The 20327-nt window shown below is 38.2% G+C and overlaps 1 protein-coding gene across 1 annotated transcript in view; it reads right to left on the bottom strand.

The window, feature by feature from the left end:
* Positions 1-20327, bottom strand: part of SMC4 (structural maintenance of chromosomes 4) — a 41427-nt gene that overhangs the window by 1532 nt on the left and 19568 nt on the right. The window contains exons 6-22 of the mRNA XM_064457906.1: positions 19664-19828; positions 18659-18786; positions 17991-18131; positions 17006-17156; positions 15977-16141; positions 14924-15157; positions 14139-14324; positions 12372-12533; positions 11576-11801; positions 11398-11477; positions 9736-9888; positions 9459-9585; positions 7889-8078; positions 6804-6948; positions 5005-5178; positions 1506-1688; positions 445-677 (exon numbers count right to left, since the gene is read on the bottom strand). Of these exons, the coding sequence (XP_064313976.1) occupies positions 445-677; positions 1506-1688; positions 5005-5178; positions 6804-6948; positions 7889-8078; positions 9459-9585; positions 9736-9888; positions 11398-11477; positions 11576-11801; positions 12372-12533; positions 14139-14324; positions 14924-15157; positions 15977-16141; positions 17006-17156; positions 17991-18131; positions 18659-18786; positions 19664-19828 (2843 nt within the window). The remainder of the gene's footprint in view (positions 1-444; positions 678-1505; positions 1689-5004; positions 5179-6803; positions 6949-7888; positions 8079-9458; positions 9586-9735; positions 9889-11397; positions 11478-11575; positions 11802-12371; positions 12534-14138; positions 14325-14923; positions 15158-15976; positions 16142-17005; positions 17157-17990; positions 18132-18658; positions 18787-19663; positions 19829-20327) is intronic.

Below are 20327 nucleotides of genomic sequence, written 5' to 3'. Positions count from 1 at the left end.
TGAACTCAAACTACTGCAACACTCCGTTATGCTCTGTAGGAACTCTAATGCTTCAGAACTGCTATTTAATTATTCTTTCAAAAGTGCTATTCTACTCTTCAGTAATGAATATTCTCTTAGGACCATTTATGAGAGAACAGTCTCCAGCTACGGATGCGACTGACACGATTCCCTAGGCAGAATGAAATTAAGAAACCCCAAGAAATTACTTCAGCAAAGTCAAAGCTTTGTAACTCCTCTTTTTTACTTTTGTCTCCAGGAGAAATTAATCTTTTCATTACCCAATGCCAAAAAGCAGTGGCTTCTGTCAGTATCTTGCCTGTACTTGCTCAGAGGGGGGACTTGGTTAGCTGATGATCAACAAAAATTTACTTAAAAAGCAGGTTGAAAAAAGGAATACAACAATTAAGAATTAGAGTGATAATACAAAGTATTTTGACAAACCTAAACATGATTCCCTCAGAGAAGGGATCCAGACTGTCCACAAGTTCTAATTCAGCATCCCCTCCCAAAGTAAGCATCTGGTAGTTCTCCTTCAGTTTATTTGTTATTACATTAAATCCTGCCATGAATTCGTTCAGCCTTTGTTTCCTAAGATCTTCAAAAGCTTGTCTGAAGGTGTCTCTCTCATTGGTAATGTCATCCAATTCAGCCACGTATTTCAAGTATTGCTCTTCCTGTAGAAAAAAACCAAAAGTACAGTTAAACTGACTCCTTGATTTAGATTTCAAACCATTCTTCCTACCATTTGAAAAATAATTTTTCCCAGAATGGCTCACATCCCTGAAACAAAAGAACAAAACCAAACTACCTCTTTTCTCTCATCTCTCTAACTCTGTGCTGCTGATTGCTCTATACTGGAAAACTCTTGTTTAAAAGAAAAATAATCTGCTGAATAGTCTGATATTACTGAAGCGAGTATTGTGAGGAGAAGAAATCCTAGTACTGTTGTCTGTCTGTCTAGATTGTCAAGGCTGTTTGACTGTAAATAAGCGAACTGTCACAGGAGGAGGTTGTCTTCATCTGCCATCTATGGCAGTAAATCTAAAGGTGTAGGTAAGCTCCTAGATACAACTTTCACTGTGCTAAATAAGAGCTAACGAGTGCTCAGGACGCTAGCAACAGCGCAGCCTGCGGAGAAGGGGAAAACTCCAGGGTTTCATTTCAGTTTCTTACAGGAGGGAACTGAAGAAGAACGGGACCACCTTTCCCTGGTATGCCTAGAGATGAGATCTTTTGTCACCTAGATCGAGTACATTTTTGCTTGAGTTTCAAGCGCAGGATCTATTTGAGCAGTCACCTGAAGAAAAATGCACAAGTGGGAGGTTACCTGTGTACTTCAGAAGCAACGACATGACCTCTGTGCAGATTCGAGTACTGGAAAACAAGCAAGCTGTATACCCAGTGCTCACCTTGGATGAGGGCTGTACTATCCTACTGCAGTAACAGGCAATGTGAAATAAAAAAGATGAATCCTACTACTATGTGACAGTAATTAAGCTCACCTTCTTCTTATATTCTGCAATGGCAGAAAGGTTGGGTTTCATTTCGTGACACTGGGCTTCCAGGAGAGCTATCTGATTAGTGATAACATCTGGATTCTTGATAGCCTCAAGCTCTTCTTCACTTAGTACTGGAAGTTCTTCAGGTGGCTTGTCGTCTATGGGGTGCAGTGATAATTTCGATATCTAAAATTAAAAACCAGTTACTAGAAGTCTTTAAAGGTCATGTTAGTTATCACATGAACACGTTTCTAAAACATTTTCTGGATGAGTATATACTTAATCTTCCAATCTCAAAACATTCTAAGATTCTTCACATAAATCCCTTTAAAAATAAGATGTGAAAAGGACAATAAATACACTTTTGTCCTATAAGATTATAAAAAATCCTGTAAAATTATATACATCGTGCTTATACAGGAGGTTTCTCTGTAATAGAGCAGTAGCAGATAATAAGGAAATCACCTCTACTGATACCATAGAACTTCAATAACTCTACACTTAGTACTTCGTGTGTTCAAGATTGAGAAGTTTCTGACAGCAGCTTTACTTGCTGGGTTGTTACCCTCAAATTAACATGGGTATAAAGGGCACCCTGCACTGCCAGATCACCTGCCAGTCTAGATCCCTACTTCTATCAGATTTAAATATGAAGTAGAAAGGAAACATATTGAAAAGATAATGTACCTTTATGGGCTCCAGGCACCAAACTGGCCTTTTCTCTGAACATGCCTCCCTGGACACACACCTAACTTGTGCTGTTTCCATAAACCAGGGAAACCAAAGCAACGCCAACCCCCAGCATTGCCTCTTGTGGACCCTGCACTCAACTAACCAACCTATGGGCCAAAAAAATCAGGATTCTGTGCAGAATTGGTTCCAGAAGAATTAAACACCCTTCCCAGAAGCTGATCGGAGACACTTTTGAAATTAACACACCAAATGTCAGACAACGTTCAGAACTAGCTCATTCAATGGAACTAGAGCAGTTAAAATGGACACGATGGCAAGAAATAAGATCTGCATGTTTGCCTGCGTGAAGGCTGGCCAGCAGCCCTGCTCAGATGCAGCTCCCACTCCGAGAAGCTAGGTGTTGTAGCACCTGGTTAGCAACTCCTTGTTCCCACTGGCTCTAATTTAGTCAATGAGCTGGTTCAACAGCGTTTCTTCCTGGTCCGGCAGAATTCCTATGGGCTCAGTTATCTATAACTAGGGAGAGGCACTTTCATGTACCAAATGGACTACAAGTTGTAGGTGAAATGCTTTCAAGGAAAAGGTCTCACCATTTTATAAAGAACAGCTTTGTAGACACAGCACTGAATACGGTCACACATAGCTTGTGTTTTAGTTATCAGTGTCTTACTCCTCTGCTTCTCTCAACTATGAGGGTGCCTATCCTTTTAAACATTTTTAAATACGTACAGAGGATACTCAGGCACAAAGAGTCTCTTGGTTGCTGTTTAAGGCCTATGTATTTTTCCCTCATTACTCTTAATTACTCATAGATAATGTTATGTCAGTTATACTTACCCTACCATTCTTTCATAACTAAAAAAACCCCAACTTAAAAAGCTAGCAGCTAAAACATGGGATACCTAACTCATCCCTAACCGTGTATGTAAACTAGAAAGTAAAAAACTGAAAGGTCATATTTTTAGAGTTGTTTTTTATAGCATAAACATCAATAAACTGTGAGTGGAATATGAATTTTCTTCCAAATTATCTGCTTTTGAACTGCACATTAGTTAAAAAGAATCTCCATCCTCTGTTGGATGCAGAGGGGAACACTGCCACCGAGAATGAGGAAAAGGCTGAGGTACTAAATGCCTTCTTTACCTCAGTCTTTAACAGTCTCCGACCGTTATCGCCAGGGTATTCAGCCCCCTGAGCTGGAAGGCAGGGACAGGGAGCAAAATAAACCCCCAATAATCCAGGAGGAAGCAGTTTATGACCTGTTGAGCCACCTGGACACTCAAGTTTGTGGGGTGGGATGGGATCCACCCCAGAGTGCTGAGGGAGCTGGTGGAAGAGCTTGCCAAAACACTCTCCATCATTTATCAAGCAGTCTGGGGGACAGGGGAGGTCCCAGATGACTGGAGATTAGCCCACCTACAAGAAGGGCCAGAAGGAGGATCCAGGGAACTACAGGCCAGTCAGCCTGACCTCAGTACTAGCAAAGATTATGGAGCAGTTCACCTTGAATGAGCTCACCAGGCAAGTGCAGGACAACCATCAGATCAGGCCCAGCCAGCATGGGTTCATGAAAGGCAGGCCCTGCCTGACCAGCCTGATCTCATTCTCTGACCAGGTGACCCACCTGGTAGATGAGGGAAAGGCTGTGGATGTTGTCTACCTGGACTTTAGTAAAGCCTTTGATACTGTCATTGGCACATTGATACTTGGACACTGTCTCCCACAGTATCCTCCTAGAGGAGCTGGCGGCTCATGGCTTAGATGGCTGTACTCCTCGATGGGTAAAAACCTGACTGGATGGCTGAGCCCAGAGAGTTGTGGTGATCGGAGCTAAATCCAGTTGGCAGCCGGTCACAAGCAGCATTCCCCAGGGCTCAGTGTTGGGGCCAGTCTTGCAGATGACATCAAATTGGGCAGAAGTGTTGATCTGCTTGAGGGTGGGAAGGCTCTGCAGAGGGATCTGGACAGGCTGGATCCATGGGCCGAGGCCAATTGTGTGAGGTTTAACAAGGCCAATTACCGGGTCCTGCGTTTGGGTCACAACAACCCCAGGCAACGCTACAGCCCTGGGCAAGAGTGGCTGGAGAGCTGCCTGGTGGAGAAGGACCTGGGGTACTGGTCAACAGCTGGCTGAGCATGAGCCAGCAGTGTGCCCAGGAGGCCAAGAAGGCCAACAGCACCTGGGCTTGTGTCAGGAATAGTGTGGCCAGCAGGAGCCGGGCAGTGACGGTGCCCCTGTGCTCGGCCTTGGGGAGGCCCCACCTCGAATGCTGGGCTCAGGTTTGGGCCCCTCAGGACAAGGAGATTGAGGTGCTGGAGCGTGTCCAGAGAAGGGCAATGGAGCTGGGGCAGGGTCCAGAGAACACATGTGATGAGGAGTGGCTGAGGGAGCTGGGGTGGTTTAGCCTGGAGAAGAGGAGGCTGAGAGGAGACTGTATTGCTCTCTACAACTACCTGAAAGGAGCTTTTGGTGAGGTGGGTGTTGGTCTCTTCTCCCAGATTAACTGTGACCTCAAATGGCCTCAAACTGCATCAGGGGAGATTGATTGGATATTAGGAAAAATTTCTTTACTGAAGGAGTGGTCAGGCATCAGAACAGGCTGCCCAGAGAGGTGGTGGAGTCACCATCCCTGGGGGTGCTCAAAAAAACATGTAGATGTGGCACTTCAGGACATGGTTTAGGAGCCATGGTGGTTGTTGATGATGCTAGAGGTCTTTTCCAACCTTAATGATTCTAGGATTCCATGTTAACATATTAGTCTTTTGAGATCTTATAGTTCAAGTTTTAGGAACTAAAGAATTTCCCTACCTCTTTTTGCCAGTATTTAATCTTTGACTGGTGTGCAGAAATATGATTATTAATTTGTTCAATTTTCAGCTTAATACTAAGAGCTTCCTTTTGAAGTGCATGTTCATCATCTTGAATGGTTTTAATCTCCTCAAGCAAACTCCGATGCTCCTCCTGAACTGCTGGCAATGCTTCCTAAACAGAAATGACCAAAAGAATGCATTAATCAGCTGCCTACAAAAATGTTACCGCTTTCTCAAGGTATAGTTTTCACTATATTATTCACGGAGCTTATTCTCCACAATCCTAAATACAAATATATAACAATGTATATGTAAACAAATACATATCCTTGTATTTAGATTAACCAGGTCCCTGAATTCTAGAATGACTGAAAATATGCTTGGCGTGGTTTAACCTGGGCCAGTGACTGAGTCCCACACAGCTGCTCACTCACTCTCCCCCAGTGGGATGGGGCAGAGAATCGGAAGAGTAAGAGTGAGAGAACTTGTGGGTAGAGATAAGGACAGGTTAATAATTGAAATAATAACAATAATTTAAAAATAATATACTAAGCAAATGATACACAATGCAGTTACTCACCACCCACCAACTGATGCCCAGCCTGTCCCCGAGCAGCAGCCCCCCAGCCAGGTTTCCCCCAAATTTATAAGCTGAGCATGATGTCATATCGCATGGCCAGTTGCGGTCAGCTGTCCCAGCTGTGCCTGTGCCCCCTCCCGGCTTCTTGCTGGCAGGGCACGAGAAGCTGACAACTCCTTGATACAGTGGAAGCACTGCTCAGCAACAACTGTAACACCCTCTGTTATCAACATTGTTCTCATCCTAAATCTGAAACACAGCACTGTACCAGCTACTGGGAAGAAAATTAACTACATCCCAGGAGAACCCAGGACAATGCTGCAGTTTATATTTTCATTCCAGATCTGGATTAAATGAGTCCTACAGTCAATGTTTTTAGCTAAAAGGCAGTTTTACAGAAAAACAGTCTCAAAGCAACAGCTTTATCTGGAAGAATTTCAGCCATCCTGGTTGCTTTCACTCTCTCTAGTACAGCAATCTAGACAGGAAACTGAAGTCCCACATAACTGGTGTGTGTGTGTATATCTATTTTTAAGTAAGTTTTAAAACCAGTAATTCATTTGTGGAAACTTGGTTTAAGTTTTTTCTTAGCTTCAAAAATTGGGTCAAGATATATTTTCCAGGTAAGTATAAAAAAACCGCACCATTCCCCTTCCCTGACCATTGTGGAATGCCACTCTGCAGCTATACAGCAACATTTGCATAAGAACAGAAGGATATAACCAGGATGTAACTCATCGTCCTGGTTCTACCTGAAGACCAGGGCTATTTTAGCCTTTTTTTTTCCTCCCAGCATCTGTATTTAAAAGGTCAACCTTGATTAACGATTAAATGAATGCACACAATATATCGTGGGATACAAAAACGAACATTCTTTACCACTTTATACCCGTGTGAATTTTTGGAGGGTAAGTAGTAAAGTAACTTAAGAGAAAAAAAGAAAGATACTTTAGACCAGCACTGTCAAGTCTGAGGCTTAAATGGCAAGCCTGGGGGAGGGGAATTTGGTTTGGTGTTTGGTTTGTTTTTTTTTTTAAAAAGAAAAAAACAAACAGCTAATGCACACCCCCCTTGCTAGGCCTGCTTGGAACGTCTAAGGATGAAGGTTAACAGACATCAGCCATTAGGACAACTCTGGCACAACATCTATTATCTAAAGTTTATTTCACAGACTGGATCCTCTATGAAAAAATACGCTAAATGAACCTGACACTCACTTCAGCTTGCCTGCTGTCTTTCATAACCTCAGCAGCTTTGTCTTCTAGTGCAGTCAGCTGTTCTGTCAAGTCTTTAATTTCTTTCTCATTTTCTTGAACTTCCTTCTCTGTGCGAAGAAGAGACTCTTCAGATTTTTTCAGGTTTCTGGATTGGAAGAGATGTTTGTATACCTCCCATGAGTGCAAATATGACATAAGTAAGATTGTGTTTCTAGATTATTTTACAAAGATTGTTCAATAGGTATTGACAAACAAATAGGAAGTGCTTATTTATGCAAGAACCCACACTCCTGAGATATCCAAGTAAAACAAAGTTGTCTTCCGTAAACATATAGCAGACAGGCCTCATTAAGTTACTTCATTTGTTCTTTCAGAGACAGTTTTGACATTTGTTCTGAGTATTCATTATGTATTGTTAAGCTAACATAAAAAAATATATCACATTGTATTTCCTGACATGCCTTATAATAAAATCAGTCCCTTCAGATTTGAACTGCTCCACTGCATGGCAATTAACTGCTATTTTGAATCTCGATCCCGAAATACTGCATTCTACTGGTAGGCAAATATTAGCAGAAGAATTAAACATAACTCTTAAACTGCCTATTAGAAACAACAATTATTTCCCTTTACCTCCTCGACACAAGTGACATTTAGTATTAGACATTTAAATGAAAAATTCCGTTTTTAAGATCAAGGGATTTTTAACTACAGAGACTACTTAAACCAAGCAAACGTCCTGCAGGCACCGATGCCAACAGATACAGCTCTTTGGAGGCTGACGTGACTCTCCTTGGTCAGGCTTCACTAAGCTTTCTAGGTCTCTGATCCTTTGCCTGTAGAGCACACTAACAAAGATTATGGTTCTTAATTAAGAACCAGTCTCAGTTTGAGGTAAATCAGTGGAGAGAGAAAAAGGTTACGACCATCTCCCTCCAGTTTTCCTCTAGCGGTAGAGGTAAAAACCATCTCCTCCAGCCTGACAAATTCCCCACGGAAAGGTCCAACTGTATCAAACACGAATCGCAGCAATATACAATTACAGGCTAAAGCTTTGCTGTTGAGCACATTGATGTCTACAATACCTGTTTGCAGTCTTGATTGCCACTTGGGCTTTAGTAATAGTTGAAGTACATTCATCTATTTCTTTGTTGATCTTAACAAGTTTGTCTTGCTGTACTTTAAGTTTATTATTATTGATCTCAATTATGAGGTTAAATAATCGTTTGACTTCCTTTTCTATTTTACCAGCTTTCTCAGAAACGCAATCATAATCTGTCAATAAACAAAATCAAATTAAGGTCATTATGTTGTCCCTAGGAACACCGCATAGCTGCAATGCATCAAGATTTAAGTGATAAAAAGCTCTGCTGTGTTACTATATTGAGAAGTGATCTTCATACTGTGAAAAATGTTTGTTTGTTTTTTTTTACTGTGGCAAGACAAAAAAATACCACCCACGTCCTTCTGACATTGTCATACACCAAAGCTTTTTTGGTGTAAACCACCAAAAATTTTGATCAGATTACTTACTGTATATAGAGTACTTAAATACATGAGGTTGTACGTAAAGAGCTATTCCAAGCTCATTCTCTGCATTCATTTAATGGGAGGATGCTCAAAGGGGTTAAGTTGTAAGAACTGGCCACTAACCATTGCTCAGTAGCTGGTATTACTGTGTAGTTGCCACACAAGCTGAATAAGATAGCCTACTCTACCTTCAAGTTAGAGAAGTTTCCTTATTTAGCTTATACTTAAAACTCAACAAAACCGTCTTAAGAAGTTGAAGAACTTTCAAAAATTAAACAAATGTTAGCATTTGGTATTCTAAGGGCAAAGCAAACAAACAAAATCTCACACTAAGTTTGCTACAGATTTCTAATTTCCTTTGGGGGACAGAAGGGTAAAGCAGAGGTGTGAAAGGCAGTCATCTCTCCAGAGAAGAACACAGGTTGGTGTCTCTCCATTATTTGGTAGAAATGTTAGAGAAGATGTTTATAACAAACTTAGTGTGATTGAGGAAGTAAAGCATTCATACTCTATGAAAGCAGAATTGTGGGGGAAGGGAATTATGTTTTACTGCCCTCTTGTTATTCCCGAAGCAAGAAATACAAAGAAGCAGTCACAGTTTACTTTAGTAAGCTACCAATTACTTCAGAGAAACTGTTATTCAAGTTCTCAGAGTAAGTATCATTTGCAAAAAGAACGGGAGTACTGTGTGTCCACAACAGAATACTGGGTATTCCTTTTAGAGAGGCATGTAATAGTTCAGCTAGAGCACACCAAAAGCCTCTACTTGACTTTAATATCATTACCCTCCACATTAACAATTCTTACCCCTAATTAAACTCATTTTCCCTATGAATCTGTATGTAATACAGCCATAACAATCTAACCAAATAAACAAAAAAATACTAAAATTAATGTTTACTTTAGCTTGACTGAAACATGAACCTGAGCAATTGTGAAAAAGGGTTTTTCACTTTCTAATTTCTAAAAGCACCTTTACCCCAGCCTTAGAAGTAAAGAGGTTCCAAACCAAGATATGGTAGTGCTCTGGTAATCTGAAGGAACAAAGCTGTAACCATTCATTTCTGTATTAGTAAAAGAACACAACTACGATTTTTATCTATAATCCCCTTCCACAAAATGTACCTTTTTTATAATTACTAAGGATTTTTTCCAGTTCCTTTTGCTTGTTTTTGTCCGGAGCAGCAGCAATTACATTTGCTTCAAGTTCCTTAACTTGGGTTTGTAGATGAATTTCGTGTTCAGATAAATTCTACAGAAAACACAACTGTGTTAGAATTCTGTACATGGTACTAAAAGATCCTTGATACTAACAAGGACTATGTTAAGCTGAGGCTGAGAATTTATCCCCCTGCACATTTGTGGAGAAGCCAGATATTGCCTCAATAACAAACTTGTTCACCTTGATACTCGCTGTATACTTTTCTAAAGTATTTCTCATCTCCTGAACACCTTTGCCCAGTTTTCTTATGGTTTCTTCAAGTTGTAATTTCTCTTCTTCACACTGTAGTGCTCTTTTAGAATCCTTCTGCAGCTGAGATTCCATTTTATTGACCTACACAAAAGTGACATATGATTATTTGCCTAATGTCACTGCTACAAAACAAAGCAAGATCTCATTCATTTGCTGCTCAAGAGTCTATGGATCCCTTAAAGTACAAGAAAGTGGAGTAAAAACTTGAAAATTTGCAGTAGCAGGACAGAATATGGAGGCCGACTGCTGAGAAGATCAATTTTAATAGTGAAAAACAAGAGGAGAATGCATATGAGAAAGCAAGCTGAAGAAAACTGTCAAAATAGCTCGTAATGGAGATTTGTTTTAAGGAGATAAGCCTTTCAAGCTTAATCTAGTTTTAAGTCAGAGTAGTGAAGGCAGAAATCAAAAAAACACAGAAGCAGAAGCTAGAAGCAATTTTTGCTAGAGTTAAGATGACGCTTGTTGGTTTCTGTGGTAATGGGGTGTTAGGAAGAAAAGCTTTTGCACTCCGAAACTGGCCAAGTGATCAAGTCTTGCAATTCACCTTCAGAAGCAGAAAGAATAAGGGTACATTTCAGTACTTCAGTTTTTTAGTACTTCAGTATTTCAGTTTAGGTGAAAATACAGGACAGATGAGAGAACAACAGATATATATTTTAACCTCTCAGTGATAAAACCAAAAAGTGCAGAAACATCAGCAATTGCAGCAAATGTGGTGACATGGTTGTCTCCTCCACCAGACAAATCAGACAGAGAGAACATTAAAGTTGAGTCTGATTTTGAAGTTCTCCAATTTGAAAGTATTTTCACCTAAAAAATACTAATTCCTGTTTCAGTGTGCTTAGTGGTAAGCAAATATTCAGCTCTTGTGTTGGCTTATAGCTCTTATTCCTGAAGAGCAAAATTTCCTTCTCCTGTAGAGAGGGGACAGATATCAGGAGCCATGGTTTACTTGACAGTTACACAGGGAGCTTGTCTTCTTGAAGAGGTATTAACATTTTGATGTTTGACCTCAGTTAGGCTGATCAACAGATACTAGGCAAAAAGGACACAGGCTACAGTTTCATCCACACTAAATAAAACCACAAACTAAAACCTAAAAGAATTCAGAAGAAAAAAACAAGCCGTATCTTGATATTCCAAAATATTCTTGAAATACAAATTTGAAGGAAAGCTCTACCATTCCCTGACAAATCTTACAAGGACATAAAATGAAGGACCAAACCTGTCTTTTCTTGCTGCAGAGAGGTTTGTGTGTACTTCTCTGCAGCTCAATGGTTCTTTACGATCGGTATCTTCCATGTTCTCATCCCTACCTTCAATCAGTTTCCAACCTATCAAAGGTTGCACTATGAGACTAAAAATTAAATAACAGGCATGTGACAGCTAGGCTGTGAACACATGCACTTAAGAACAATATAACCTATGCTAACCTTGTGAACTTTAAGTCATTGTTGAAGTATCTTGCATCACAGATCGTGAACCTACTCATGCTGATTCAAAAGGACAGAGCACATGTGTGTATGAACAGCCAAAACACAAGGAGCTTTGATAAAACTCCACTTTTAATTAAGGTTATGTACTAACCTCTTCCTCTGAAACATCCGCTACAACTGAGGAACCCATTCTGCCCTTCATTACTTTACCTCCACCACCAGTCATAGTTCCTACAGTGAGAGAGATGGAAAGAAGTTAGCGAGCTAATAGTGCTTAGATACCATTTATAGAATGCTTAAAATCTAATTTTAAGTCTGCACTTAAATACCTGACTGTTCAATGATTTGTCCTTGCAGCGTTACCACTCTCCATCTTTTATCTTTTTGGAATGCTATTCTGGTAGCATCTTCCAAGTTGTTAGCTACTAGGGTATCACGTAATGCGAAGTAAAAAGCCAGACGAACCTTCTTGTCTTTTACTTGCACCAGATCAAACAACCGAGGAGTATTTTCAGGGGTTGGGATTTTTTGCGTTTTTTTTTCCCATACAGCCATCTGCACCAAAAGAGTAAACAAACAAATGAGAGATTCTTTAGGATAAATTATGAGGTGTTTCATTATTCTGAAATATGTTAAGGCTTTAAAGCAAATGCAATCATACTGCAATTAACAGTAAAGCTTCCTTCCTTGGGGATCTCGACTTAATATCAGTATAATTAAAAATTCATTCATAACTCATTGATCTCTTTCAAAGTTTTTGTAGTTTAGTTACTACATTCCTTGGATTATTAATTTTGCCTTTTTTTAAAAAAGTCCAAATATAAAAATATAAAAGACACACCAAACATCTGCTGTACACATACAGGTATCTAAAAAGCCTTGTCTCTTACAAGTCTCTTACAAGTGTGTAACAATATAATTTGCTAGTAGAATATTCTAAAGGTACCAACAGCCTACTAAAACATTTTCTATTTTAGCTTTACCTGTATTAATACATATATAGCGTAATCTATTAATACATAATACATAGACACATGCATAGTAATACATCATACATATACAGTATTAAAACTGTGCCCATGAGGGTAAATCAGCAATTTTTTCTGCCAAAGTGCTAGTACTTACCTTGTCCAGGGCTATAAATGTGGCAGCTCCAATTCCTCTTGCCTTTAAGAAATTCACACATTCCTGAGCAGTATCAATTGTATCAACAACAATGTTGTCTAAGGCACCGCAAGACGATGAAATTGCAACATCATACTTTTCACTGATAGCTCCCAAGTCTCCCTAATAATTGACAAGGGGAGGCAGAAGTACAGTGATGAGCCTGGCATCTACGCTTTGTCTTGGTATTAACGTATTAGTTAATAACAAAATTTTATACAAAGTAAAATGAGATGAAAACAAATTATAAAACAATTTTCTGTGAAAGAACTGAAACCTTAATTATTTTGCTAATTCTAATCCCACACCTGTCTTCTCCTGCACACTGATATTTATGTATTTCTAATGTACTTGTTTCCATAGTAGAAATTCATACACTTAGAGCTTCAAAAACGCTGCTTCTGGTAGAGCAAAGTGGTACCACTGATTTATTTTCTGTAGACAAATGTTAAATTTTATATGATAGCACTTTAGTGAGGCAGTCTGGCCTAACAAAACAATTTAATGTGTTCTGCGGGTGGTTCTACCATTGGCCAGATGGGTAGGCCCTAGCAAGTCATATACTTCTGTGTGCTGTCCTGTACTGATGTAAAAACGGATACAGCGGTATTCATCATCATCTTTGAACAATTCTTGTGTATCCACAGATAAAAACAGCATGCACAGCCAACTGTGAGTTATCCAGAACAGATTAACCTCACACTCCTCTGTGGCAAGTGATAACAAAGCATGACACAAAATACATGCCAGCTGTACTAGACAGTGGTCTGCTGCTGCTTGAACTATATCCTTTTTAAATAAATCTATACACATGTTTTATAAAATATATACGCACTAAATACACAGTTTTCTGAAGCAGAGATAATTCTGCTTGGATGAGCAGGTGGGGGAAAAAAGAAAAATCGCAGAATACAAGAACAGTACTTCTACATTTACACTGATACACATGTATTGTTCGGATATAGTAAAAAAAGGAATGAAGAACTCAGCCGCAGATTTTCAGAACTTTAAATCAACACTGCTTGGAAAGAACTGACAACACAACGTTTTGCTATGACAGAGCTTTCCTTGGTCTTCTGAAACAACAATATTGCTCTTTTTGATTTGACAGGCAAGCAAGTAAACAAGAGGAAAAACCAGCAAAGAGATCACCAATTCTATGGATTTTGAAGCAAAAAAAGAGCGTACAGTTCCACATTAAGTTACATACAAGATGTAAGAGGGTTTTTTAAACTTCATGGCAGTTCTACCAAGTGTGTGGTTACCAATTGATTCTACCTTCTGCAGCACCAGAAGGTAGAAAACACTACTCCATTATGCTTCTCCAGCATGGTGGTTCCGAGTGTTTAAAGGAATCAAAACCACTAGAGCTGTCAGTTGTAGCCCGACACAGAAGCACAGGCAGGACCAAAGCACGGACAGGTTACAAGACATTTCTGGTATCCTTGGCTTATGGAATCCATATTCCCACAGAGACTGCAGCTAACTGATTTAGCTTACAGATCAGCCTACCAAAGAGACAAAGCCTTCTCACAGACATTGCCTTTCCTTAGTGCCGAGTAGTGGAACCTCAACCACTTTAATTTATAGCAAGTTCACAAGATTTGCAACTCTGCTCCAAAATAGCACCAGGAAGAAGCAAGGAATTCTACCTTTCATTCAGTTACAGAAAAAGACTGTTCAGTTCCTATGTTAAGACTAAAAGTATAATAGCCTTTTAAAATTTACCAATCTTCCATATATTCCAGAAATATTTCCAGATTTCTTCTGCTGAAGCAGAGCCTCAAGCACTTTCCCCCGACTGCGACTTAGTGATAGAGAACTTTTGGCTTCTTCTACTTTTTGATGCAGATCTCGAAGAAGATTCTTAGCATTTGCTTCTTCTCTTCCCAGCTGCTCAAACTTGTTCTCTTTCTAATGATTAAAAGAAAGACATTACCTTAGCCTCAAGAAAACTACTGTATTCAGGGAGTCTTAGATTCATGACTGTGTAGGCAATGAAACCAGCCACTGAGAAGTAGAACAGCAAACGTTTACCGGAAGAAATGTATTTGGATACATTTTGGCTAGTATTGAGTACACTCTGATACAAATATGAAGGCTTATGAATTCATGAATCAGGGTTAGGGCAAGGTAGTGGGATTTTATTTTCTTTGGGGAATGAGAAAGGAGCAAGAAGTGAAATTCAAAGGCGGCTCACAAATGTAGCTATTTATTTATTTTACCATGTCTCATTATGATATTTAAACTGATTCCCTTGCAGGGATAGATAGGATTTAATTTTCAGTGCTTAATGTTAACATTTCCTTAACCCAAAATAAGTTTGAAATCAAACACTTACTTCACTGGTTAACTGAGTATTAGAATATAGTTTTTAAAGGTTATTTTACTGGAGGCAGTTTTTCATTTATTTTCACCGCAATTATTACTGAAACAGAGAGTGGAACTTTGGTTTGTGTGTTGCAACATTGTGTTGTAACTCAAAGAAATTATATATTAAAGTTAAGTCTCACCTCCTTTAATTCCTGTTCAGCTTGGGGTAATTTTATAGATATATCTTTGATAGCAGCTTTCCTTTCCCTAAGGGTTTCTGAAGTAGTCGCCAGAGCCTCCTTTGCCTCATTTAACCGAGACACAGCAGCGTTATAACGGCTGAGATAGATTTCAAGCTCTGACTGGGCCACATCCATCTTTGAACGTGCTTCATTCACTTCTTTACTAAACTCCATAAGCTCTTTCTCTTTGCCCTGCAGAAATGGACAACGTTACAACCAAAAACAGACAACTGTGGGATTTATTACATCAATCACACTGTATGAAAGAAAAAGAGGAAATCGGCATGTTCTTTTACTAGCTCTCCTGTCAGCCAAAAACAGTTATGTTATCTACTTGTTCTTCTAGATCTTAATTTATTAACACATTCTGCATGGAAATAAAATAAGGCATTTTTCATAATTATAAAGAACACCAGGGAATTATCTTAAAACATTTCTATACAAGCTTTGTATTATTTTCTAAACGTAAGGTTGTGAGGAGCCTTACACATGTTTTCAAGTACAGAAAATAATCCCCCAAATTTACAGGATTAATTTCCAGCCTCCAGGTGTTTAGTGATTGGACAGCTAATATCAACAACAATAACCAAGTGTTGTAGTAGTTGTCTATTAATTCAAAGACAGATTGCAGCTGTGGGAAAGGCTTGGAACTTACCATTTCAAAATCTGTTTATTTATTTAAGCAACACATTGGCTTAAACATTTTGATGGGAGAAAAGGGAAGTGTGTTCAAATCATGGAAGTGTAGAATTATTTAGGATACATATATGAATGATATACTTCATGACACATGATCACTATAAAAAGCAAACAACTTAATGAGAACAATTTCACTCTGATTATAAATTCAAAATTAATTCCCCAGTTAGGCCCCATTGAACTAACACATGAAACAGTGAATTTGTCATATAAATTAGCATTTTACCACTATCTTGTGATCATTTTGTTTCTAAGTGTAAAAACTATACATCACTTAATACAGTAAGTATAACAAGTCAAAACAGTTCAAACCTCTTTTTCTTTCTGAAGTCCTCGTGTTTCTTCCCTAAGGTTCTCCATAACCTCCTTGAGTTTTAATTCTTCTTTCTCTTTTGTCTTTTCAAGAAGCTCTTTCTTAGAAGTGGCTTCGCTGATAACTTCTTCATTATGGGAAGGTACAGTTTTCAATTCTTTCACCTACGCAAGGAAAAGGCTTTTAACTTCCTCTCCCACTGAAACAAAACAGTTTTGCCTCATCTTTAAACCCTGCCTCTCAAGCATTATGTGGAAGTCAAAGGAAGTGTTAAGCCCTAATGAAGCTCACGTATTTTTGTAGGATAAGATACACTATGGCTCTAGCAGGAGGCCTGGATTTTATTTGCAAGGCTTGCTCATTTCTAGAGCCCATCCAGAGAGAAGCAAGCCACAGCAGTAAAAGAACATAGCGTCATTCATAAGAACTCAAGCCTCTGAATCACAATAAGGCTTAATTCTTAAATATCTACCTTCAGAAGGCCACTCTTGATCCAAAGAGTGATTTAGGATCTGTAACAGCTGGCAAAAAACAACCTGGTAAAATATATCCATTAAATTAACTAAATTAACTGGGGAAACAGGAAAAAGTGTTTTGAAAAGGTAGTAGTAACTGTGAGAACACGTGACCTTCCTGTAGTCTCAAGAAACATAATAGAAAGATGCTTTGCAAGCTGTAAGGCCTCCCAACAGAGCTGAGAAACAACAGGAAAGCTTTTGACTTTGCCTTTAGGCAGAAAACAGCCTGGTACTGCTGGCTGCAGACTCCCATAGTAAGATGTGCAATGAGCAATGGTTTAAGGGAGAATAATGCATTACTTCAGTCAGTGATTTGCAAACAAAATCCCTAGCTGATTTAAATGACATAAAATATCAGATTAAAAAAATTTAAAACATATTTTTCATAATCTGTGTTGTATAAAGTACAATTGATGTCCTTTGCTGTTTTATCCCAGCTGCACAGAGATGTTCTCATCTAGAGCAACCAATTATATTTCTTTAAGTAAATCAAGTTGCAGTTCACAATACCTTTTCTTTGTCTTTTTGAAGTTGCTTCTCCAGTTTTTTAACATTGCTTTTGGCATGTTTTAGATTTTCCCTTACTTTAACATCCTGCAAATCCAACTGAGTAAATTTTTCTTTATTTTCCTCTATGAACTTTGTAATTTTACTGCATTTCCTAGAGGGAAAAAAAGAAAGAATAATCAATCTCCTGCCCTTAATAAGTAAGCATATAGAATTTAACTAATACTACTAAACTTTTGTGAAAAACAACATCCAATACGTAACTATATTCAGAGTATTTTCCCCAGGAAAGTAATGTTTCATCAGGTAAAGATCAACTAACAAAGCAATATTAAACCCCTTTTCAAAAATTTTATTTTCCCTTTGATAATATTTATCTCTCACAAACACCTTACTATGATCTCAGAGGATGAGAAAGATAATATTGCAGCTGGATTGGAGATCAGCACCCAGACAAATCAATTTTAGGGAAACACAGTTTATGCATAGAGATTCATAAGGAAACCAGAGATGTACCTAACATCCAAGTACCTAAGCATTATGGTTGCGTATCTAAAAAACCTGCAACAACCTCAGAATTATTTTTTATAGTCAAAATAAAAAAGTACGGACTTTAAAATCCATCAAAAATCAGACCTTTTCCTACTGTAATTGAGAATATTAGATTTCTCCAACAAAAACAACCTGCAGAACCAAATCAAACCAATGAGATTTTTTTTTAATTTATTTTTTGTGCAAAAGATCATTTATTCCATGCCAGGGAATGTTTAGATAGACTATAAGCGACTCTGCTCATCAGATAATTTAAGTTTTAGGTGGAAGAGCTACTGAAAATACGCAGCTGTGATCCCTGCTTTCTCAGGTATTTCCCCCCTCCGCAATACAACCAGCACAGCTTTTTCTGAAAATCCTAACTCCAACACCACATATGCAGAAACATGTAAAACACAGTACTCTTACCTTATGAGTCAATACCTAAAGTACTTACTTCTCAAGTTCTTTTAAAGCTTTATTCTTGCTTTTCATTTCTTCTGCAAGTTTACTACTCTTCTCATTAACAACTTTTGTTTCTTCGTTAATTTTTTCTTTCTGCATTTCCATATCACTTACTCTTTTCTTTAGATCATAGCTAGAAAAAGAAAAGCCAATCCACAAAAAAAAGAGGCTCAATTTTTTTCCATAGAGCTAACATTCCTAATTAATATATATTTCCAATCTTAAGTGTAACAAAGTGGTTATGTAAAGTATTAAATCTTAATATCCATTATTGAGTAACCTTGCCAATTTAGTACAAAACTGCAAGGAAATCTAACAACTTAGGCATTTCAGACAAAAAGTAGTCTTTCAGTGATCCACTTTCTCCATTTAAGTATAAAGCTCCAATAGATTAATTTGCCAGACTATTTTGTAAAAAGCTGGCAAGCAGGTTTTTGGCTTCATTTTTTTGTTGCGGTGCTATGGGGTTTTTTTGTTGTTCTTTTGGCATTTTTAAAAGGTTTTTATTAAAATGCTGCCTCTTTTCCACATGCTATTCAACTAATTTTTAAGGACTAATACGGCTGTTAAGAAATGCAAATTATTTCTAATTAGAGATACGGAGGCAGAGTTTAACACCACCACATTAAAGCCAAATCAAAACTTTAGAGAAGTACTTACACATAGTATTGACAGATATAATTCTTTTCTTTAAACATTTTGTTTTCCAAACAAAGATATTCGATGGCTTTATTCCTGTCCGCTTCCAAGGCATCCTTTTCTTTTTCCACCATTTTAACTCTATTTAACTAGACAAGACAAAGAATCAGAGCTGACTTTACTGCTAGTACTACAGAAGAACACACATGAGAAAAACCCCAGACCCCTTATAGCACATGTGCCCTCTGGAGAGATGGTCTTCCACAATCAACTCTTTAAGGCAATTTAGCACTGCAAGCTTTCTGAAATAACAGATCACCATTTCTGCAGCAAAGACTGTACTTTTAGGAAAATACAAACAATAATTTAAAACTAAAAAGGGATCCTACATATGCTAGGAGCAACTCAGGCAAAGCAAGGAAAGAGTAGGTGAGAAATAAAGAAGAGCTATGTACACACAGCTCAAGTCATAACTAATTTTCTGTATTTTTAAGCCTCCTCAAACAGCATGTACCTACCTTACCAATGCTCTGCCTCCCTCTTCTTTTCTTAGTATGAGAGGTTTCCCTGCTACCCCTCCTATTTATTATTTAGCAATATAAATCAGGCAGAAAAAAAAGCCCTATCTGGTTTTATTCAGATAATGATCACCTCTTTCTCTATTCACCCTGCAAAGCATTTAACGCATGCCGATACGATCAGAGTGCTCAGCAGGTAAAATCCTGTGTTCCAACTCAAGCGTTCAAACCTTTGCAGATTGAAAGCCAACAGCATTCTAAGTGTTTAAAGAAGAGCAACTGATATTGACTTTTATAAGTCTATATTTTATAACTGATATTCCTTTTATAACTGAGAGAAACAACAGATGCAGTGAAGATAACTCAAGATTTCTCTGTACTTCTACTCTTGCAGCGTGCCAAATTTTAACCAAGTCGTTAACTGTTTATCTAAAAAAAATTAAAAAATGAAACATTGCTATTTTTAAATTTTTTACTTATAATTCAAACACAACTTTCTGAGACTCACCTTTTCTCCTCTCTGTTCATTTAAAATCTCTATTCTGTGACACAGAGCTTGGATAGGAGCTTTTAGTCGAGCAGATCCTATTAGGTCTTCCAAGTATTCAAGCATGCCTTCATCGTGTTCAGTCTGGCCTTTAGGTTTCATCATTGCGATTTGCTCAACTTCCCCCTTGGAAAAGAAAAGTTTGATGTTTTCTTTTCTTAATGTTTTTTTCTGGGGGGGTGGTTAAGAGTTACTATTCTGCAAAAACACAAACATCTTTGGAATGCAGGTATGTGACCATATTCTAGAATTATAAAAAAAAAGAACAAAATAATGCACTAATCAAAACTGACTATTCAGAGTAACAATATATTTGGGAAAACAAAGACCAAAATGCACAGAAATTTCCTCCAATTAGTGCATGGTGGTGATATGCACAAAAAACAGCATCTCTTCTGAAGCCAATGTTCAGTTCTAAACATTTTTTCATTTCTGTAAAGATTCAAAATGTATTTCCCCAACCTAAAAAAAGAAGAGGAGAATAAAGTACACCCTCTAGGTCATGTAGCACTTGATAATCTTAAGATAGCTTAATCAGGAAGGAAGTCCCTGAAGGGGTCTCTTTAGAAAACAGAAGGTCCATAAAATTATGTCTGATGGATGAACTGGACTTGTAATTCATACA

This window comes from Phalacrocorax carbo, chromosome 7 (assembly GCF_963921805.1).
Source record: "Phalacrocorax carbo chromosome 7, bPhaCar2.1, whole genome shotgun sequence".
Lineage (NCBI taxonomy): Eukaryota > Metazoa > Chordata > Aves > Suliformes > Phalacrocoracidae > Phalacrocorax > Phalacrocorax carbo.
The sequence above is the reverse complement of the archived record's forward strand: the minus strand, read 5'-3'. Positions and strand labels throughout refer to the sequence as shown.